Genomic DNA, 23,711 nt, shown 5'->3' with positions numbered 1-23,711 from the left:
TGTCCTCCAGCAGTCAACAAAGCATTCTGTATATGGAAGGAAGAATGTGTGACAAATTATATAGTCCAAACTGTGCACCGGTAATTACTGTATGAGAACTGTATTAATGTCTACAGTGGAATTTTTTGGAAACAACTTTTTAATGCTGGGAGAGTGTCACAGTAGTAATATTCATTCTTGGGATTTTTGAAGGTTATTTTGCTGCCTCTCCAAGACTCATGCTCGGTGCTTGTTTTCTGAATGGAGCTGCTCTTGAGTGATGTCTTGGTGTCTTTAGATCATTCCATTCACGTTAGTTAACAACCAGCGTTATGCAACAGCTCTGTAGTACTCCTGCTTTTTTTGCTGTCAGGAAGACGCTTCCTAATGCTGTTGAGTAGCAGCAACTGTAATTTTTGTTTTAGGAGGAAAGAAAAAAGGATGATTCAAGAGAGAGGCTGATTTTTAGCCTAGTTTCCTAAAGCAGGCGGGTTAGGAGACTTGGTCCTGTATGGTCTACTGACCCTTCTCCCTCAGTAGCTTTTGAATCCATTGATTGGTAATAATTAAATTCAACAGTGGGATGCCTCTTTGCATGCAGTTGGCAGACTGAGCAAAGGTGTGTTGGAGATATAAGAGAGGCTGAAGATACTGAAGTGTATGGGGAGAGGGGATGAAGCACTTAAGAGACACCAGGAAATTTCTTCAGTGAGAGTGTGTTATGAATTAAAGGTACTGTGAGACTCACGGGCAAGAATTGAGGGTGCAGGATGTAAATCACAGGAAAAAAAGCTTCTGCAGATTTACTACTACTGTTTTTAGTAGTGATATCAATGAAACTGGAACAAACTTCTATATGAAGATAATTTTGACTGAGTTCTTTCACATAAAGAAGTGACACTACCTCCCTGTGGTTTGTTGCCTTCCAAATACAGTGTTACTGTATTCATTCTTTCTTCCCAGGAGAATGCCCTGTGGTTCAGGAGAAGCGTTTTTGTTCTGTTAGTTCAGTCCAAGTCGGAGCTACTCACATGAATGCTAGCAGTGGGAATGATTTTGTTCTCTATATATTGAAATGGGATGCTCGTATTAGCACTGATCACTCAGCACTTTTTTCAACACAGCTGATGTGCTTGTATCTTTCAATCTGACTGGAGTGTAGTTGAGTACAACCCTGCTAGCTGTACAGTAGTCATGGTTTGAAAAGCAGACATCAGTTTAGAAAAGGAAGTTTGGAGCTCAGTGTAGCCTCGGAAATCAGCGTGCGGAACTCGTATTTGTGCAGAAAGCTTGCTGGGAGCTTGAGGCTGCTGTGGCCCAGCTGCTGCAGTGCCCTGAAAAACCCTCCAACATCTGCCCAGGTGTGCTCGTGCTGTGCGGCTCTTGCCTGGCATGTAATCATAGGCGGGGAGTTTGGGATGAATTTGAGTCAGTGATCCGTCTCAACAAAAAAACATCCTCCTATGAGGTCCCCTGGGCTAACTGGTTTCTTTGATGTGTTGCACTTTAAAGTCTGCTGCTCTTACACCGAGACATAACGTCAAACTGTATAATTTCAGGTATTAATGCATACGCCAAGAGTGTTCAAAGTAATTTTGTCTGCCCTGCTTATCAGGGCTGAACTGGTAGCAACAATCACAGGCAGTGTTTGCTACCTCTCCTCACTAAAAGTAGCATGTATAGGTTCTGTCATCTTTGTTTTATTTGTGTGTTAGTTCGTACAACTTCCCTTTTAGATCGGTTTATAGATGTGGTTGGAAAGCACTTAGGTTGTTTCAGATACACTGAGTTGCTTCCCATTAGCAGCTTGGTGTATGATTAATGGTCATAATAACCCTAGTAATACTTTGCCAGTGGAGTGTTGCTTTCCTTGCAACTGATCTTTAAAGATCTTTTCTTTGACATACAGTTTCATTTCTGCATGGATTATTCCTTCAGTATTTGGGGAGGTGTGGGGGGGCTTTTCCCTTATATGATTCATGGATGCAAAATTCACTTATGTCTTAGGGTTCCATAGTTAATGAACATAACTATTTCAAACTATTTTATGTGTGTAAACATGTGAAGTCCTGTGATGATAAACATCAGTAAATATTTAGGAACCTGAACAGTTTATAGTAAAATTAACTATGTGAGCCAAAGCTGAATCCTATTCAGCTGGGTAAGACTAGCCCATAAGGTCTAGCTGTGAACCATTATTTACTCTTTATTCCTTATTTTTAATGAACAATTGCATGGATAGCCCTTAAGAAGGATTGAGAACTTACATAAATCTGACTTGGCACTTGTGTATAAATTTTAAATATCTTTTGTGATCTTTGATTTTATTGTTTCTATCACTGACCATTTATTAGTTCTGCTGGCCTCTAAAGTGGTGTGCCACTTGAACTTACTAATGCTCAAGAGTCAAACACAAATGTACTTGCTATCTAGCTGCCATTTCCCTGTTATCTGAGTTCCTGTTCTCCTTGAGAGCAGCTGTTCAATTTTTACTAGGATGTTTTAATAATTGATTTCAATATGGGAAATGGGCTGCTCATAAAGTCCTAACTGGTGATATCGGCATGCATTTTTAAAAACTTTTCAATTATGCATTTCCTCACACCCTCTCCTAACCATCTCTTCCCCTGTCCCCGTTCATCCTTCCCTTTCCAAGAGCACCTCCAATCCTTTGGGAACTACTTGTGCAGAAAAAGGCGTATACCAATGCAAGAAGCAGCACTTGTAACAGCGGTTCCTTATGGGTTTTGGGAGCAGGGACAGGTGTTCTGATACTGCCTCTCACATTATTGCGCTATGTCCTTGACTATGTCTTAAATTACTCTCTTGGCTGACTACCCAAGCAGGACATTGGTTTAATGTTTACTTTGCTTTGAACATCAACGGAGTTACAAATGTTGAATCACCGTAGGGAAACACCAGTGTTAGTCCTTGTACCCACTGACTTGCTCAAGGCATGCTATTACTGTGAGCATCCCTACCAGAACCCTGTGGCCGCTTCCTCCATAGGAAGACGTTCCTGCGTTTGCAAAGAAGAGGTGCCATTAAACTTGCATTGCCTGTGTACCAAATAAATCATGGTGTTAAAATACTGTGAGGGAGAAGCATGTTCTAATATCTTTTCTGTTCCTTTTCTTCATTGTATTCTCTAAGTGTTACTCATGCCTCTGAGGAGAGAGGGTGGTCTAGGAGAAATGTGGGGTTATACAGCAACAGCTTAAGTGTTTGCAGTTGTTGGAGCAAGTGGGAGTAACTCGGTGTGGTGCTGGGAGCTTGCATGTTTGGACCAGTCCTGTAAAGACTTCAGGATGTGCTCAGCTCAGTAGAAGTATCCACAGCCTATCCACAACTTAAAAAATTAATTTTACGCAAATATTTGCTGGATGAGTGTTTTAGCAGCATGGAAAAGAGACTGGTTAAATTTGTTATGCATGGAGATTTTTCTCCATTTTCAAGTAGCTAATATTCCTTCATGAAAAGAACCTGTGCTTTTGTCCTTACTACTTTTGTAAAGACTTCTCCAAAAAACTTAGATGGTGTGAACATAATCCTATTAATAGGAAATATCTAGTTGTTCAGCCTCTTGTATTAAAAATATTTTCCTCAAATTCCTTGTCAGTTGCCAGAGCTAATTTGGAGGGGGTGATGTATAGTATAAGGATATATTTTGGTCATGGGATCTTCTTCTTTTAATGCTGACCAAATGTCCTGTGCCTCTGTCTTTACAGCTTCCAGCTACAGTTTTATTCTGAGCATTAGTGAAGAGGAAGCCAGGGTGAAGGCTTTGAACGAGTACCTGAGCACTCGTAGTTATATCCAGGGGTTCACATTTTCACATGCAGATGTGGAGGTATTCAGAAAGTTTTCGGGGCCACCTGTGGACCAGTATTTCCATGTTGTCCGGTGGTACAGACACATAGAAGCAATCTATGATGGCAGCAGTGAAAAAAATGACCCTTGTAAACTTCAAACAAGTGAGTAATATGAAATTGGTGGCCAGGCTATAGACTAGCTGACATTGTATTGATTTTTGTTGCTGAGCAGTCCTAAAAGTTCCCTTTCATACTCTTGCACACTTTACAATTTGATGATCCACTTGTATTCAAGCTCATGAAATTCTTCTTGCATACTGTTTCTGTGTAATACTCGGATCCTGAACTATTCGAATGTTACAGCTCTGTTTCCACATCTGATTCTAAAATTCTTCAATATACAGAATTTGATTATTTGTGTTTTCTTTAAAAGGCTAGCTACTGAATAGTAAATGGATATGTGGGTTTTGCTTTGTTCCCTAAAAAGTCAGGATTTTCTCAATCCACCTTTTTTTTTCCCTGCAGGAGTAACTAAATAGTTCTTGTATAATGTACAAATTCATAATAAAGTAAACTGCATGCTGCTTCTTAAGGTTATTTTGTTAAAACTGATTTTTGGGGGGTTCTTAACACTTGAATGTTTGGGGTTCTTTTTTTAACCTTGGTAATTTAGGGATTGCTGATGATTTCAGGAAATACTAACCGGTTGATCTAGGTCATTGAGTAAGCATGGGTGCTGGCATTTTTGGGGGCTGCATCACTCCTGCCATGATTTCCAGTGAGCTAGCCTAACTTAATTACTTTATAGTGAGAGCCTTCCTCAGGGAGTCATGAAATAATTAATAATAATAACACAGAGCTGTTGTATAGCGCTTGCAATATCTGTAAATGAATGCATAATGTGTTTGTCATTTTGGCTGACAGTTGACTAACATTACTCCAATGCCATCTTCTTACAACGTGTCATCATGTGTGTTCTCAGTTCCTAGCAGACCAGCAGTTAAAATCAGACTGCTGAGAGTAGATTTTGTGTGTGCCTGCATGTGTTTGTGCTGGTTATTGATTTCCTTCCAGCAGGGAAGGGATCGCAGCTGTACTGCTGGCTCTGGTAGCAGATTTAATGCCACTAACTACGATTTGTCTGCAGAATGTTTGTCATGGATCAGGGTGGGACAACCAGAGAAAAGGCTTCAGTTTTTCCTGTCCACAAAATCTGCAGTGTAAAGTCTCTCTTTCTGAAGGGCTGTCTCATTAGCTTTCTGATTTTCTGATCTGTGCATATTTATCAGAAGTCCTGAAATGGTGTTCTGCAATGTTCAGGATGAAATAATGCATGGATCCACCATGCTTCTTAGGCCTTGGATATATTAACAGTGGTTTTTTGGATGTATCTGAGAGCTCCAGAGGTGGGTTAGAGCAAATGAACCTCAGTTCAGCCAGGGGAAGACTACTGTGGGCAGGGATGCCTTTGAGCAGACTAAACAGCATGCCTTTACTTTGCCCTTGGTATCCATGTGGATATATAGAACATGCGCACATACATATATATATATATATATATATATATATATATGCGTGTGTGTGTGTGACACTTAACTCACAAACTGAGACCTTTAGGGGTCAGTTATCCGTTGTTTTTTTGTTGTTGTTGTGAGCTTGTGTTTTTTTTTTCCTTGTGTTTAGTGTGGTTGTAAGGAAAAAAAAGCTTTAGTGACTTATCTTTTATTAGACTAACCCACACAGGCTTCCTTCCCTGAGGGAAACATTAGCTGCAATTAAGCATACCAGTATAATCTTTGTAAATCAAAGAGTAAACAAATCCATACCTTGGTCTGTGTTATGGATAGACTGCTACTGCACTTGAACTGTTCTGGTCAGTAACATAAAGTAAACTATTTAGAATAAACACATATTTCTGTGGATCCGTAGCACGCAGATTAAATGAAGTTCTTTTCTACATTTTTTTTTCTTATTTAGGCAGTTACTCAAAAAAATATGATGAGGAAGAGATTAATATTTTTTTTAGACCATGGAAATGTATGTTACTTGTAGGTTTTCTGTCAAAATTTTCATATGAGGATATTAGGGAAACAGAGTTAATGAATAGCTTCCCGAAACACAGGATCAGAAAGGCAATTTTGTTGTCAAAACAAATAGTTTGTATAATATTTTAATTGCGGTTAAAATGCCTACCATGAGAATTCCTAAAGGCAGTACTATATGTATTAGCCTGGTACCTTCAGTGTATCTTTGAATTTCCTGTTTTGCTTCCATTCCAGGTTAATGTGGTGATTAGTTTAACATCATTACAGCTGCAAGCAGCCCTGTGCATAGCAAACTGCAACTCTTTGACAGATGACATGCCCATACGTTCTTTGAAAACACGTTTAACAATTGTGCTAAAAATTGAAAAGAAAACAAATGCAAGGATAAGCCTGCACTTTCCCAAACTGTTTGTGTAGCAGAGTAGAAGAGCTGAAAGCAGCAGCACAAAAGGGACATGCCACCTTCCCAAAAGTAAACTGAAAAGCATCCAAAACCCACCCACATACAGTGTGTTCCATGTTGAGTGAGTCTTCAGTGTTTTGAAGTGTGGTTCTTTGGCTTACTGTCCTGCCATCTAAAATGAAGGTTGTGATGAATTAAAATAAACCCTTTTAGTACTGTGGACATTGATTTGTTGAAATCAGATTTTTTCTGAACACAGTTATCACAGTGATGTTCATGCAGAAAAACACCAAAGGAAAAAATGAAAAATTTGCAAAAAAATACTTTGAAATGTAGTGCTGAAATATAAACTTTCTGTTTTGACAACAGTTTACTGTTGCTTTGTAATTTGTGTTACACTATTTGTGTATGTGTAACATTGTTTAAGAATTTCTACCAAGTTAAAAAGTATCGAACTTTTATTCCTATTTAGGTCAAAGGCAGTTTTCAAAATGTTGAAATTCCCCAAAGAACAGCAATTACAGGTCTTCCCATCTGCTTTGAATATTATCACTGATATTACCCAGATTTTTATCTGTTCTCCTTAATGGCAAAATTTAACCTGCTGATGAATTGGAGCGCATTTGTGGTAAACGAGAGTGCTCATAAATGCCTTGTGTACATAGCAACTACATATGATTAAAAGCTGAGGCTCTTTCTAAACCTTTTGGTCTCCTCTCCCTCTCACGCTAAGTACACAAACTCTGTCAATATTGGCTCTAGAGATTAAGTCTGGTCTCCAGAGATTTTTTTTTCAAATTCTTTGTATGATATCTATATGCCATCACAATACATACAGTCAGCAGCATTGCAGAAAGCCCAGGACTGCCATAGCACTTTATTAATATTTTATTAAGTTTCAAAGCTCTTGTTAATGCTTTAACTGAATTGCACGCTCTCACTTTTATACCCTTTTCTTTCCTGTTACTTGAATCAAAGGTAATAGGTGTGGCAAGGCAGAGGGTGGAAAATAAGTGATTGAAATCTTTTAGTGGCTTTTTAGTGGCTTTAGCTCTAACAAAAGTAGTTTGGATTACTAAATTGGAGCTGTTTTGTGCAATTATATATATATTTTCTTTTGAACTAACTTAATGATGTGATAAGAAGGAAATGTTATACTGCAAAACTACTTATATTTTCAGTTCTATTTAAATTGGTTTTCCTCTAGGTAAAGGCAAGCGTATGCAGCCCCCTTGGACTCCCCCTGAAGGGACAAAACATTCTAGACTCTGCCTCTACAACAGCCTGACTCGCAATAAGGTGACTAAATGAATGAAAAGTGAGGATCTCCTTAAAAATGCAAACAGAGGAGTCATCAAATGTTTGATTCTTAAGTGTCTTCCTTATTAGTACACAGGTTTCTGGGGTTTATTTTGTGGGATTCTGACAAGCACATGCCAGAAATGCTGCCTCAGTCAAGTGTGTTTGGTGAGGCAAGTGCTACAATATACACAATAAATATACAGGTGTATGTATGCATGTGTGTATTGCTTAATATATAACATGCATTAGCAAGTTATCATCATGCAAAATAGCCAGTGGTTCAACTGTAAAACACGTAAGCATAGGCAGTGCGAACAAAATAAAACCACAGTTTCTTTCTTTAGATGTCACTTGAGTAAAAAAAAAATCTTGCAAATTATATTATTGTAATACAGAGTGGTAAAACTTCCTGTGGCCTTAGCTGAAGGTTCTTGGGGGAAGAGAGGAAATATTAGAAATACCAATGTTACACAGTATGTAATGTCCCAGAATATATGAAATGGCAATACTGTATAGCCTTTTTCAATGCAAAAGAAAGCCTGATCTTCCCCCGTGAACACAGCTTGAACAATGGCCTACCTAATCCAAATCTTAGTAATCTAGTATCTGGATAGATAAGAGTGCGGATAACAGGGTGTGGCGGCTTATGTTCTCTTTTAAGTGCTAGTGATGATCTTTTCTTATAGTAAAACTAGGAGTGGAATAAGCTTTTTTTAAATATATATATATATATATATATATAATCCATGTTTTTCATGTTCTGATTTTCCAAATGTGGTGTTTTTGGCTGAGAGCATGTGTCTTCAATTCTTTCTACTCACTGTACCATCCCTTTCAATTAAGGAAATATTTCAGCCGCAGAATGGAAAAAAGGTGACATGGTATTGTTGTGGTCCAACAGTATATGATGCTTCTCACATGGGACATGCCAGGTACTGTAGTTGCTTATTTTGATAAAAGTAGTAACAGCACTTGATATAAGTAGTAACAGCACTAATAAGTAAGCAAAGATTAAGGAGAAAAATGTACTTTATTTAGATAAGTGTATTACTGGACAATGGTCTTGTTAGTCTCAAAGATCAAGATTTAAGGTTAGAAGCATATTATGTTCTGTCATTGTGTGAGGGAAAACTTGCTAGAGGATGAGGGTGAGTTGAAACTGCTATAAAATTATTGACTGATATCGAAGTAGTTTTTGCATGGAATGGAAGCACATTTGAGGTATTCACTAAACACTAATACTAATTTTTGTTGCTGTTGTTTTTAGATCATATATCTCATTTGATATCCTGAGAAGAATCCTCAGGGATTATTTTAAATTTGATGTTTTCTATTGTATGAATATTACAGATATTGATGATAAGGTAAGGCCTGTTTAAATTGTAATCTAAAATACTGTAGTTTGTGCATGAAAGTCAGAGAATCACGTGCAATTGCTATTTGGAAAGCCAAGATGAATAATATACTTACTGAGATGTATTTTGTACACAAAGTCATTGATTTCTGTGACTTCCTGTGCTAGCAAACTACTCATACATAAACGAGTGGTGTTATAAATGATGAAGAGTAAACATTTTACAAAGATAACTTATTTTATTTGCTTCTTTCACTGTCTGTTGTTGACATGGCTAATTAATTCTGTTGAGGTAGCTAATTAACTATATATGGTGTGTTTAAGTTGTATTACTGCTTGTGATTCTTGCATCTTGTTAAATTTGTATGGATCCTGAAAAGCTTTTTATATCTAATAGCATTAGATTTTATTTGCACTTTCTATAACTATTGTTCTGCTTCACAAGAATATTTCCGTATTTCTGCTTTGTAGATCATCAAGAGAGCAAGGCAGAACTACCTTTTTGAACAGTATAGGGAGAAAAAAATAACACCAGCTCAGCTACTTGAAGATGTTAAAACTGCCTCAGAGGTGGGCTCAGTATTTAATCCCTGCTAGCGTCTTAGGTTCTTACTCAGTAACATAGCAAAGCATCTAAAAAATGCCTCTGACTTTGCTGCCGGTTTAAACTTTCTGCTTGTTTCACTTATTCTATTGAACTGCTATCACACAAATTAGAAGTGTTACTAGAATAGCTTATCACTGATTTTAGAATTGACAAGAACTATCCATGTAAAAGGCATTCCTGACTTTTTATGTCTATAAAAGTTGTTTGTATATTGTTTTATACCACATATGTAAACATGTATAATGGTGTTGATGTGATGGGGGGGGGAAAATCAAAAAAAAATTTGTATGTTTATTTGTTAGAATGCAAACTTCAAAAGTAGCCTTTTAAAATAGGTTTTCTAATGGTGGTCCATAATATTTTAAAGCTGTAGATATCTGTGAGATTTCCGTTTTGTACCACTGATGGCCTTGGAAAGAGCAAAAAGTCTTGAAAGCTTAAAGGATGTAATAATTTGTGTGTGCTGGACTAAACGTGGGGGAAGGTGATTCTCTGATCATTTTAGAACTACAGATCACAAAGGGATTATTGGTCTAATGAATAAAATACAGGCCTGGGAATTAGGAGGCCTGGAAATTTTGCCCAGCTGTCATTGCGTGACAGACTTTTTAAGCACAGCATTTAATCTCTTTGTGTTTCACACTGAAGCTTCTCCATTTCAGATTTGGGATAATTAACTATGTAATTGAAGTAATCAACTGCATAGAAAGTAAAAATTACTAAACAACAGTAATTAAGGTTTAGTGATTTATAAAGTTTTTGAAAAACTAAATTGAGATATGAACTACGTTTTTTTGGACTAGTGAATACATGTGCTTACATTTCAGTAGTCTGATATCGAAGCTGTTTATAGTAGTCTGATATCAAAGCATAACATATTATTCATCAAAAGCAAGGTACTATATGGCTAAGATAACACATTGTGTGTGGAACATAGCCCTACTGTACTGAAAGTTGTTTTTTTTTAAACCTTTTCTTTTTTTGTAGCTCTTTTCAGTTAAATTAAATGAGACGACAGACCCAGATAAAAAGCAAATGTTGGAAAAAATTCAAAATGCAGTGAAGTCTGCTTTTGACCCTCTACAAGCAGCTGTGCAAGCAAAACTCCCTGCAGAAGAGATCAATAGATGTCATGAGGTCAGTTTGAGCTCCTTTTTAAATTATTTTTATAATAGTCAGGGCTTTTAAATAGTATTTTGCTTGATGAAATTGTTTTCAGTAGGGGTTGTACTATAAATTGCTGTACAATCGTATATGACATTCCACTACATGTGGTTTTCTACACAAAAGTTTGTCTCTGATGAGAGAAAAAAATATATAAAAATTATGTTCAGAATAAATTTTATCCCAAAGACCGTTACAATTAGCAACAGTAATCCTGTTGACACTATTGGGCTTTGGTATTCGAGTCAGGCAATAAAATTGCTAACTTTTAGTAATTGGCTTCCACATGCCTCTTTTCTTGCTTTCAGATTATTTGTCATATTCACTGTAGGAAGCACAGGGTATGAGAGAAGTACCTCTCTATCTCACCTTAAAAAAAAAAAAAACACATCTATTGTAGAATCAGCTATCTTTATAAAAGTGCGTAGTGACCTGAAAGAACTTGAAAAGCAACTAAAATCTAAACAATCACACCTTGTGAGCTATATGCTGTTGTAAATGAGTAAATAACTAAAAATCCACCTCTTAGTATAGGACTGAGAAATGCATCCTTGCTGAGGTTCAAATCAGTCTTTCAAACACTTTTTATTTATGTGCACAGAAAGGCTTCTGTTAGGATTGTCCAGCAATTATGGGGGTAATGGGTGGTGTGGTAACTGCAGATCCCATCCAGTGTTTACAACATAAATTCCACATGCTCATTTAAGTGACCAATATCAAAACAGATGTCAGTTACCAGTTTGTCTTCCTTCCTCTGAGTGTTTCATCCATATATATAAAGGACAATGTGATAAAAATGTGATAGAAGCACAGATTACTCTGTATTCATAGCCAAGTGTCTTTTTCCTTAAGCGAACCTCTCTGTTCAGAGTAAGATCTTTCAGCACAGTTTAAACAGGACAAGTCTTTCATCAGTTACACTTATAATTGTTTTATAGATAATGTTGGAAGAAGCCAAAGATTTGCTGTCTGACTGGTTGGACTCAAAATTTGGCAGTCAGGTGACTGACAATTCCATATTCTCAAAGCTCCCCAAATTCTGGGAAGGGGAATTTCATAAAGATATGGAAGCTCTCAATGTAAGTATAAAAAAAAAAAAAAAAAAAACCTCTTTTCTGTTTTGTAAATGTATATGCCGTGCCTCATAATACCCAGAATATAATACAAACCCTTTAATAGCTTTCAAAAGCCTTGTATTTCAACAGTATTGATAACATATTTCTTTTAATCTTTAATGTGAATAGGTAGCTATTAAATTATCACCTGTTCTGTTTTCATACCAGCAATCTTAAAACTTTTGTGCATGTTACCAGTGCCAGTGAACTGGAGATAAGTTTGGTGTGTACGCTCCATCTTTCCTCTTGGTCTAAAATGGGCTTATAATCATATAAACTGATCCGGAAGTTTCAGGTAGCTCGTTAGCTACACAGGACAGCCCTATCATCCTAAGCGTGTAGATTGACTACTGAATACTCTTAAAATTGTGTGGTGGTGACAAAAGTCAAGGACAGATTTGTCTATTCCAGGTGAAATACTGTGTCATATTCAGTGGATCAGATCAATGAAGGTTTATTTATTTACCTCCAAATCAAAGGGACACACTGCCTGTTCTGCCAGAAGTGCAGTAAGTGGAATAGGGGCTACCTGCTGCAGTAGTGTGTTGGTAACGTTGCCTTAGAGGCTGAGAAAAAAAATGCCACAGTACATTGTTGCAGAGCATAGAGCTTGAAGTAGGAGTCTTAGATTCCACTGTCACTTGCTTTTGAGCAAGTCACTTAATGAATGTATGAGATATATATATATATATATATATATAGTATATATTTGAATGTCTGTATATATGTATTTACATATGCGTAAGTATAAAATGCTACTTTTTCTCTGTAGGTTTTACCTCCAGATGTTTTAACGCGGGTTAGTGAATATGTGCCAGAAATTGTGGCATTTGTGAAAAAGATTGTGGATAATGGTTATGGGTAAGTTCACTATTGAGTGTTTTTGTTGTGTGCTTATACTGTATTGGATTGCTGTGAACACTTACTCTTTTCTCTCATCTTCATATGCAACAATATTCTTTTCCAGAACTAGTGTTTCATCCAGTAAAGAAATTTCACATTACTTTATGCAAGATCTTTTATGTATAACCTGGTGAAAATGTGCTACTATATACTTCTTGTTTATATACTTCTATACTTACAAAGAAACAAGTTAGGTTATTAAAATTAATAGGGTGAAAACCTCATTCCTTAAAATAAATAGTCAAAGTCCAATTCACTTGAACTGGGTTTGACTTCCAGCTTTCAGCAGGGGATTTCAAAACTGGATCCCTGAATGGATTGCTGGAAATCAGTTGTAAATAACATAGGTTAAAAAAAAAACTTCTCAAAATGATATTCTGACATTGTCTAATGCTTGTGAAAGTCAGGCTAATACTCTAGAAGCTCCTAATATCATGGTAGATTCGTGACTGACATTTTTGAGTGTTCTTTCTCATGTTAGTCTCAAGTTTTCAACATATTTTCATTGTGAAAAAGAAAACCTGTGGTTCAGACTCCTATAATTTTTCTTGCGTGTTCTTGCTTAAAATCTATGTTTTTCTTTTTTTAAAAAATGTTCAAAATCATTTGCATTGAATTATTAGTGTTCATGGTGGTACTAAAACTTCCATCTCAGACTTTTTATCATGGCTGCGGGAGGACAAAATCAGCAAAGTGAAGGAGGACAAATGGACTCTGAAACAAACATGATTCGTATTATATTATTGCAAAATATTAGAAGGGACCAGAATTGCTGTAGATATTTTTGGGGACTGTTAGTCTGAAGTCTCACCTATTTAAGAGTTTAACAAAAGATGTTAATAGGTTTCCCTTTGAATTTTATTCTGACCTTTAGTGCCTTACCTGCAGTCTTTATGGTAATGCCTTAAAACTTAGGCTCACCTAAGTCATCTTTACCACAGTGAACAGTACCATGCTGTATGTGGGTTCACTAGAAAAAGTAGGATAGTGATTTTGGGGGTACAGTTTAGTTAAGTCTCAGTAGAAAGTTAGCTAAATAATTATCTTTAACTTTTCAGGTATGTTTCCAATGGATCTGTATACTTTGATACTATGCAGTTTGATTCCAGTGAAAAACACTCCTATGCTAAGCTGGTTCCTGAAGCTGTAGGTGATCAGAAAGCTCTTCAAGAGGGTGAAGGTAAAAAGGGGAAATAATGTTTGCTTAAGTTGCTGATGTGTTGATCTCTTCAAATGATTCTACTGATGTTTGGATCAAACTTACTGTCAGACTAGAATGGTCTACCTGCCTGCTTCCTTTGCCTCAGGATTTCTTTTCTTTTTTTTTTTTTTTTTTACTTGAACCAGCACTTTGAGTTTTTAACTGGAAAACAGCAACAAATGTTATTCATTCTAGGATGGCAGTATTATGTATGTGTGTGTTATGTATGTGTGTGTATTTACAACCTAAGGAGGTTGTGAATAGTCCAATTTGAGTACAGCCCAGTTATTTGGCTTTTCATCTGCTTCATAGTATGGGGAGCAAAGACTTGAAGCTGAGTCTTCCACGTGCCAGGTGAAAGCTCTCCCTGCTAGGCTATGGTTTTTTTATGACAAATATTTGGTCTTGTGGTGTTTTTTTTTCCTCATTCTTCTCTTGTACTGAGAACTCTTTATTTTGTTAACCTTGTTGTGTTGAACTAAATCCAAATATAGATCTTTTGATTAGAGCCTTAACAGCAGACTAGCTTAATTAATGAATCACATTTCATTGAGCATTTTATCTCTTCCTAAGGTTGTACCGTTTTAGTAGCAAATCATCCACAAAATGTATCAGAAGAATATTAAAAGGTTTTTATATAACACTTGTAGGTGAAATTAAGGTAACTAGCAATATCTGAGATGGGGCATTAAATTGCATGTGTTTTTTTTTTTTCTTATTTGAAACCCTTATAACTGAGATTTTCTGTGTATATGTGGAATAAAAAGTGCGAGCTTAAACCACTGTCTTTGTGTCAACATGAATGCATCTTTGCCACCACATAAACAAGCACAATTGTCTGCTTTTGCAAACAGGAACTAAAGCAGAGTGGTTAATGTAACTAATTGAGACTACGCGTATGTCTAGATCTCGTCAGTCTAGTTGCTTTGACTTATTTGTCATGATTGTCCATACCCTAGCAGATAATGTCATTTTGACTAGCAGAGGCAGCAGAAATGCTAAACTTTAAAAGTTGCTACTAATGTAAATAGAAGTATAATACTACTTGTCATTATGCACTTTGAACATTAAGTATTCTAAAAGACTGAGATTGCAGGTATCTGTACATCAGAATTAATTGACATGTTTCCCCTTGACAAGTTTGGCTTTAATCTGTGTCTTGGTTTTCATGCATTAAGTGGTATTGCTAACCACATGTAATTTTCAGCAGTACTGAAGAAATGGTAAATTCATAGTGTTTTGAAGATGTTGTAATGAGAGTACCAATCAGAAGATCATAAAGAGCTAACGGCAACTAATACACGCTTCATATATGATAAAAACATAACAGTAAATGTGTAGATAGTGAACAGCTACCAGCCATTCTGTGGGGCAGCCTAGACAGGGCATGCAAGAGATACCCTAGGATCATGTTGTTTGTGCATATTAAGACAGATTAATTAGTCTTAATTTTGATACTTATAACTTTGAAGTGATTCTGCAATCTTACTTGTCTATAAATACAGAGGATTTTTTTTATTTATTCAATATTTCTTTTTCTGCAACTGGAATATTGGGATTGTGTCTGTAGAGAGAATGTAGATGAATCTCATGTCAAAACTTAGAAAGCAGTGCTGCTGATACTTGTCAGCTTTCCTGTCAGCCAAACGTTAATCAAAAAAGTAAGGATTGTCAGAGTTAATTATGAGGACTTTCAAGTGCTGAGTGTTTTTTTTTAACCTCACATGGTGTGAGGCACAGTGAGACCAAAAATCAATAATGTTGGTGTTTAAATAAAATGTCAATGTTTACTTTTTCTCTCTTGAAAGGTGACCTCAGTATCTCAGCTGATCGCCTAAGTGAGAAGCATTCTCCAAATGATTTTGCTTTGTGGAAATCCTCCAAGCCAGGAGAGCCTTCATGGGACTCTCCATGGGGAAAGGTAAGGACATCACAGGATTTAGACCTTCTACACTTTATTAAATAGCATGTTTTTTGTTAAACAAATACTGTAGCTCACCTCATATTATTATCTAGATTATGAGGATCTTGTATTCAATAGTAGGTTCTGTTGCTATGCTCAATCTGCCTGTGCAATACTTTTTAAACATAATTCAGCATGCAGGCTTATGATGACTCTTACTGGTCAGTCATCTTATATTTCTCTGTTGTCTTTACCTACAGAGATTTCTCAATCCTTTTTTTTCCATGTGATCAAAAATAAGGAGGATGATAATTAAGGCATCACAGATGTACACGATGTGTTAGATTTAATGAGCTAATGATACACAGGCAGAAGAGGAAGACAATTAGCTGTTAGCCAAGTAATGTCTTTATTTTAACAGGGCCGGCCAGGTTGGCACATTGAATGTTCTGCAATGGCTGGATCCATTCTAGGAGAGTCAATGGACATTCATGGAGGAGGATTTGATCTCCGATTTCCCCACCATGACAATGAACTGGCACAGTCTGAGGTCAGTGAACTGTTTGTCACTGGCTTTCGGTTTCTGTAGTGACGAAGCTATGTGCTTAGCTTTGACAGCAACTTACACAAATCTGTCTATTTTTTTGTGTTATTTTTAAAATTTGCATATGTTTTGTATAAGCATAACTTTTTTTTCCCCTCAATATTTTATTCCTAAATTATCGTAGTTTATGGTATATATGTTTACAGTGTTGAGTTTTGTTTTTTTTCTGCAGGCATACTTTGAAAATGATCACTGGGTTCGATATTTTCTGCATACTGGCCACTTAACAATAGCTGGTTGTAAAATGTCCAAATCTTTGAAGAATTTTATCACCATAAAAGATGCACTGAAGAAACATACAGGTAAAAATTACTTCAGAATTTGAGTACTTTTGATACAGTTGGAGTGATGACTGTGGTAATTGAAGTTCATAATGGAGTTTCCAGAATTGGCTGACTGCAGGTATTTTTTTTCTTCATTCACTTTAGAACAGCTACCCTGTTCCTCATTGGTATCTGTATGGATAATAATGGTCTTGCTTTTTTGGTAGATGTATTGAGAGTAAGAATACTAAAAATCGTTATGTACTTAGCCATTAATTACAGTATTGGAGGCCATAAAAATACTTTTATTTAGTTTATTATTATTTTCCTTGTTTATTTTAAAACTCCTAATAGCACGACAGTTACGGTTGGCTTTCCTCATGCACTCTTGGAAGGATACACTGGATTATTCAAACAACACCATGGAGTCAGCTATTCAGTATGAGAAGTTTATGAATGTAAGTAAGCTTTCCATTCTTCCTCCAGCTCTCTAAACTTTGTATTGTTGTAACATGTTTCAAGCAATAGAACCCAAGGATGTACAGGCCATATCCCCAGACATTTGCCTTCTGAATTCATCATTTGGGATCTTACAGTATTTCTTTAGCTATCATTGAACATTCAAGTCACATAAATTCCACAGACAGCTACATTTCTCTGCAGGTGTGTGCTCTGTCCAAGTTTTGACATCTCTGAGCATCTTGGCACTTACATGCAAGATTAGTTTCTCAGTTTAGCTTGCTGATAGGACTGAGTCCAACAGACACTCTCTACCAGACCAGACTTTGCACATATAGACAAAGGGCTATATTATTCCTACGTTGTCTTCCTCACCACATACATCGAACATTTGACTTTATTCCTGTCAGCTGTAAGGTGAGGCGTCAGGCACAGTTTCTATCCCTGCATAGTTTGGAGCAGTGAGTTAAACCCACATTTCCCACAAGGAGGCTGTACAGCATTTTGAGATTGTTGATGTTGGTCTTTCCAGCTGAAGCTACTCTGCTATTTGTGTAAAATATTTGGCTTGGGACACACAGTAAGTGAAAATGACTTTTCACCAAGCTGGATGCCTGCACGAAAAAACCCCTTGCTATAAAGCCATTATTATTCCTTGTTTTCCATTCCTAGCAACACATAAAAATCTGACATAAGAACTCCTATCTAATTATTTTTTAAATGGTACTGTATTTGAGCAGCTTAATGTTAGAGTATCATTGTTGTATCAGGCAGTGGTAGAGACGAGACACAGAACTGAATTAGTCTGACTGTGATTTATAGAGTTATGTGAAAAGTGGGGGTTTCCCTCTTGTGAGAGCCATTCAGTAGATCCTAGCCAAAATAGCATTGAAACCGTAAGTTTTACAAGGCTAAGTTTGAAATAATGCTTTTTTTTATAGTAAAGCCTGTTTGTGTGTAATCTAAACAGGTTTTGAACTATGTTCTTCTTCTTTAGGAATTCTTTTTAAATGTGAAGGATATTCTTCGAGCTCCCACTGATATAACAGGCCAGTTTCAGAAATGGGAAAATCAGGAAGCAGAGCTGAACAAAAAGTGAGTGAAGCATTCCTATTTCTTCTCTGAATAGACGTTGTGTAGCTGCATGTTTAATTTTTATTCGTTGCAAAATGACTTGCTAGTGGTATTTACAAGTCTGGTAGCATTTTCACGGAGTATCTCAGCTCTATACAAGATAGTGAATTTAATCTTGCAGCAGCTTCATGAAGTTTAGATGAAATTGTTGAATTTCCTTTCATTTGTGTTAAGTACACTGTCATGTCTTGTGTAGGGAAATAGAAGTCCTTTGTTAGATAGTTGTAATTTCCTTTACTACTTGAGATGCTGTCGTCCTATTTGAGAAGTGAGCGATAATTTGTATACAGTCTTTACAACCATGAAAATAGTATTTTACACATTCCAAAGTGGAGTAACTAAATTGAAAACAAACAGAAGTTAAATGACTTGACTAAAAGTACAAAAGATCAGAGTGCTGATATTTGAAAATGTTATTGACTGGAGAGAAACAGTGATATCAATATAGCAGTCTTTCACATTTATAACAAACTATCCTTATTGTTTGTCATATGAACAGCTTCCTATGTGACTTCTATTACATGCGAAATTTAAAAAAGAAGCTTCTTGTGTTGTGGTACTAATATTATTCCTAGTTCAGTTCACTGTCACGAACAGAGATATTGACTATTGTAAGACTAAGTGCAGATGCTTCTGTTTAGTGAAAATTCAATCTTCATCTTGGGGTTGGTAGAGAGACCCTTTAAAAAAATATAAAAAGGGTGTGTGGGGGGAATAGGTAATAGGTCAAAAGAAAGGGACAAAGAAGTGGGATAAACAGAAGATTATGTTTCATGAATATTTGTTTTTGTCTTATGCACCACTTCTCACTTTCTTTTCTCTGAAAAAAGTATGTTGTTTGAAAAAGTCTTAACATGTGTGATGGAACAGTGTTTAATATAATATATTACTTATTATGCCTATTTATAAACATTACATAGTTTGCATGAATTTATTCCTTTTGTCTGCTTGTAGCAGCTTCATAATGCTACTCTTTGTGGTAAGTTAATTTCCAAATTGGTGTTCCACGTTAGAAAGATGGTAAACAGATTCCTAAGGTGGTACCTAGGGATAGGAGATCAATACTTTAAAAAATATAATAAGTACTAAATAAGCAATTTGAACTGCTTTTAATAACTGGTATTAAAAAGTCAGCTGCTGAAAATGCATTAGATGTGATTTGTTTGGATAGTTGTTACCAGCTAGATTATCCTGCCTGCCTTTGTTTGTAGTAGCAAAACAGCTGCATCATGGTGATGATGCCTTTCTCTTGCTCATCTTTTTTTTTTTTTTTTTTTTTCTCCCCTTCAGATGTAAACTTTGACCAACAAAAGACAATCTCATTTTTAGGCTCCCTTCACTCCTCTAACAGAAGTTCTTTAGAGTAGATTGCAGATAATTTTGACATAAATAGTAAAAAAAAAAATGTTTTTCTTCTTAGTTTTTACGACAAGAAAGCAGCAATTCATGAAGCACTGTGTGACAATATTGACACTCGCTCTGTCTTAGAAGAAATGCGTTCGTTAGTCAGTCAGTCAAACTCCTATATTGCTGCAAAGAAATCTTCCAGACAAATGCCAAACAGACTTCTTTTAGAAAACATCAGTTCCTATCTCACTCAAATGCTAAAGGTATGTAATAGCAAGTAGTAAAGTTGCTATTGCACTGTGCAATTTTAACTGTTGTATTTTTCAAATACGTAGGGATCTGTACAGATTTTCTTTATCTTGTAGGAAACTAGAGATCTTCCACATGCACCCCAACCAAAACAATCCCAAACTGCAGTGCATGCTGCAGCAGGAACAATTTGGAACCCTTTATAGTCCATTATAATTTCAGCTGATGTTTTGCTCAGTAGTAGAAAGCCCCTATTACATACACAGAAAATCAGACATTAAAAAAAATGAAGTCAAAATGTCAAATCTGACTGCATTAAACCTAAATCTGAAAGCCAATGCTTAATATGTTGTATCAATTAAAAAGCAAAACAAATTCTTACTAACACAGTGAATTGTGGGTTAAATGAACTAGGTAGCTTCAAAACCCTAGTACATGTGATTTTGCTTAGTCTTCACATACCTGTGAGTTGATGTAAACAACCTGTTCTTTTTTTTCCCTTTTTCTTGTTTTTTTTCCCCTTGACCAGATTTTTGGTGCCATAGAAAGTGATGACGCAATTGGTTTTCCTGTTGGAGGGAATAGTCAAAACATAAATGTAAGTGAAGGACAAAGTACACTGTCCAAAATTACTGTGTCCTTTTGAAAGTCTAGGTTAGATAAAGGGATTACATTACTGGTATGTAGCTGAGTTACCTCAGATTCAAATGTTATAAGTAGAAACAATATAATTAATTGGCTAAGGAAGTGGGATTTTTCTTTTATGACAGTTGTTATTTTATAGGTTTGACTTAACAGACAAATTGTACAGCAACCAGAAGAAGAATTATCTTGTCTTCTGAATGATGAATCTGTTTAAGAAACCACATTAACTACAGACAGCACATGCTACTGTATAAAGACTCATTACAAGGATTTGTATATTAAGTAGTTTCAAAAATACAATTATACTGATTAAAGTTCCTTGTGGTACACCAAAAACCAGCCTGGAGGCAGCTGGAGTTTCATCCTCAATTCAATCTCTTTTTCTGATCTAATTTTGTAGCCACAGTATTTATCTGACTTTTGAAGGCTGTTTTGCTTTGGTCACTCAGCAGTACCACTGTAATGCAGAATTTTCGTAGAAATATGTGGGAGATGCCTGATGAAAGTGCTAATGGGCCCTGTAATAATAGTAATGTTTCATGGGGCAGGCAGGAGAAATAATTCCATCTGCAAAGCCATCAACTTTGTTCTTTCTGTTCATGAGAAAATCTTCGTGAGAAAGGACGCTGATATGGCACATCATCTGATATTGAGTAGCTTCTAGTGCTGGTCTCATGCAGTTTTGCATTCAAAATTGTGATCATGTGTTCTTCTGTTCCTCCTTAGAAGGAATAATTAAAACAAACAAATGCAAAACAAAATGACAAACAAAAACCCCTTAGCTCACCAGAGGAAGAGAAAAGCTTGCTTGTCACTGAATGTCAGTGAACACCCGTCTGATAATTGCTCATGCAAACACTTACATTACTGTGCTGTGGAAATATCTAATAATGATATACAAAGGATAAGGAAGATGCTCAGCATTCCATGCTAAAAGCCATCAATAGTGAATTTTAGCTTAACTCAAAATTATTTTGAATTTCAGGAGAAAGACAGCATCTTAACACTTATCTTTTTAGGGAAAATAAAATTAAATCTGTATTTAACACTTCGTTCAAGTAGTGTTCCTAAGAGCTTTAGGGGAAGATTGGCAGTAGCTTGGAACAAGAAGTTAAGCCTTACATTCTTTTAAAGTAATGTTGTTGAGGTTAGTGGAGTCAAAAGAATCTGGTGCAGAAAAGGAATTTCAACACCTGTTAGTGAAATACGTATATGTTTTTTGTTGTTCTTGTTTTTGTATACACAGTCAGTTCAAAGAAAACCAGTAGTCAGGTATCCATCCAGAGCAGCTTATTTTGCATTTTACAGGAAAAAAACTTCTGTTTTTATCACCCAAGACATTTCTGATTTAATCATTATAGCATAAAGATATATAATATCAACAATGTTTTGGCTCTTCCATTAATTGTTATATACCCTCTTTCAATCTGCAGATACTTACTTTTCTTAGCAAAAATTACCAAGTGAACATTCCGGATTGGAAAACTTGTCATTAAAACAGAAAGCTGTGAATCAGGCCTATTGCTTCTGTGTCCAAATAAAAGATGAAGGAATCAATAGATCTGAAAGTCATTATCTCCAAAAAAGACTTAATCCTCTTCAAAAGCTCTGAGAGAAAAGCAAGCATAATTACCATGGTTCATTGATCGACTTGAAAGGGAATAGGAGAGATGTGCAGTCAGAAAACCTCAGATTCCATAGTCTCATTTTCCAAATGACTTAAGCATTTCTGTCAGGTTAGTTATTCTGGAAATAAAAATCTGTCATCTTTAGATGTCTGGTATATCTAATAAAGTAAGGATGGCACATGCTTTCCTGATGCCACTTCATTTGCATGTTGAGGTAGTTTCAGTATAAAGAGGGTAGCAGAGACATGGCTGTAGCTCATGCATCCAGGGTCTCTTCTTTCTGCCAGACTTAGCACAACCACTTTCCTTGTGGTTGTGAAGATGATCATGTAGCATTCACATTTACAAAAAGTATTATCTGAGCCCATCAGGTCCTTTCACGTGGGTACTTTTAGAGCATAACAGCCTCTCTGGGCTGCGAATTGCACAGAAATATGTAACAGAGATTTAACAGATGGGAGAGACACTTGGAAACTGTAGGTGAAACAGAAGTGCGTGTGTTTATGTTTTTCTCTATCTCTTCCCCACGCTTCAAAGTAATTAAACTTTTAATATAAGCAGTCCCCTGGGTGCCCAGCTTCTCCTCTTAGGATTCCAGAGATGTGATGGCAAACAGCGCTGATCTGTAATTGTAAGTGTTCATTGCGTTCACAGACAGCTTGCTGTTGCTATTCACTACCCTGAAAGCAGGATTTTCAGGATGACTTGTCTGAGCTTTCATGAACAGCATTTATTCACACCTGAAATACTTCAACAGTAGTCTCCCCATGCTCTGTGTTGAGGAGGGAGTCATGGGGGGGAGTACAGACAACTGCACTGTACTAGAACCAAATACAGTAAGGATACACTGACATTTGAGATCTGTTCTCATGCAAATAAGTCTTAACATCAGCTTCACTTGATTTATTTGTGACAAGCAGTTTGACCTAAGTAAGACAACATGGAACATGAAGGGGCAAATTCATCTGGGTGTAGCTCTTCGTCATATATTTGGCAGCTGTTTCTACACCTGTGTACTGCATTATAGTCAGCTGGGCCATAGCATAACCCTGCAGAACTGATGTATCTGTAACTGCAAAGAAAGGAAAAAGGAATGGAGAGAGGCAAGGTGATTTTATCAGCCCAAAAGGCGAATTGTCAGTTAATGCAAATTATCGTCTCTCCTTTGACATCAGTAGAGCAATGACACTTTTTATTGATACATATCTGCCCTGAGGGTCAACTTATATCCAAAAGCACGTAAATATGAAGTGGATAAGGACCTGTTTTAAATCTAAATTATGATTAGCTAACTGTAGAAATAATTACCCTACAGATTGAATCTACAGTGATGCCATACCTACAAGTTCTCTCTGAGTTCAGAGAAGGAGTGCGACAAATTGCCAGAGAGAAAAAAGGTGAGAATTTACTTTTTCCTGTGTTGTTGCACATGAGATTTGGGAGATGTGGGACTGGGGAGGACAGGGAGGATCTGGCTGTTGCAATCTCTTTGCTTAGAGAATAAAGGTAAGGCATCTTTAAATCAGAGTTGCTTTGAATACTTATGTCTCTGCTACATGTCTCTTTAATTTGGGAATCATTTACAGGCTACTCA

The 23,711-nt window shown here is 36.4% G+C and overlaps 1 protein-coding gene across 3 annotated transcripts in view; it reads left to right on the top strand.

Annotated features, from left to right (window-relative positions):
- CARS1 (cysteinyl-tRNA synthetase 1) overlaps positions 1-23,711 on the top strand; it is a 34,455-nt gene that overhangs the window by 1,690 nt on the left and 9,054 nt on the right. For 2 of the 3 annotated variants that reach the window (XM_040558597.1, XM_040558595.1), the window contains exons 2-18: positions 3,708-3,953; positions 7,447-7,538; positions 8,385-8,473; positions 8,809-8,905; positions 9,367-9,465; positions 10,490-10,639; positions 11,605-11,745; positions 12,554-12,642; positions 13,743-13,864; positions 15,694-15,806; positions 16,210-16,338; positions 16,565-16,694; positions 17,010-17,113; positions 18,112-18,209; positions 19,669-19,858; positions 20,374-20,442; positions 23,433-23,514. In XM_040558597.1, the coding sequence (XP_040414531.1) occupies positions 3,708-3,953; positions 7,447-7,538; positions 8,385-8,473; positions 8,809-8,905; positions 9,367-9,465; positions 10,490-10,639; positions 11,605-11,745; positions 12,554-12,642; positions 13,743-13,864; positions 15,694-15,806; positions 16,210-16,338; positions 16,565-16,694; positions 17,010-17,113; positions 18,112-18,209; positions 19,669-19,858; positions 20,374-20,442; positions 23,433-23,514 (2,040 nt within the window). The remainder of the gene's footprint in view (positions 1-3,707; positions 3,954-7,446; positions 7,539-8,384; positions 8,474-8,808; positions 8,906-9,366; positions 9,466-10,489; positions 10,640-11,604; positions 11,746-12,553; positions 12,643-13,742; positions 13,865-15,693; positions 15,807-16,209; positions 16,339-16,564; positions 16,695-17,009; positions 17,114-18,111; positions 18,210-19,668; positions 19,859-20,373; positions 20,443-23,432; positions 23,515-23,711) is intronic. The other variant, XM_040558598.1, reaches the window with a different exon arrangement.

Source organism: Cygnus olor, chromosome 5 (assembly GCF_009769625.2).
Source record: "Cygnus olor isolate bCygOlo1 chromosome 5, bCygOlo1.pri.v2, whole genome shotgun sequence".
NCBI lineage: Eukaryota > Metazoa > Chordata > Aves > Anseriformes > Anatidae > Cygnus > Cygnus olor.
The sequence above is the reverse complement of the archived record's forward strand: the minus strand, read 5'-3'. Positions and strand labels throughout refer to the sequence as shown.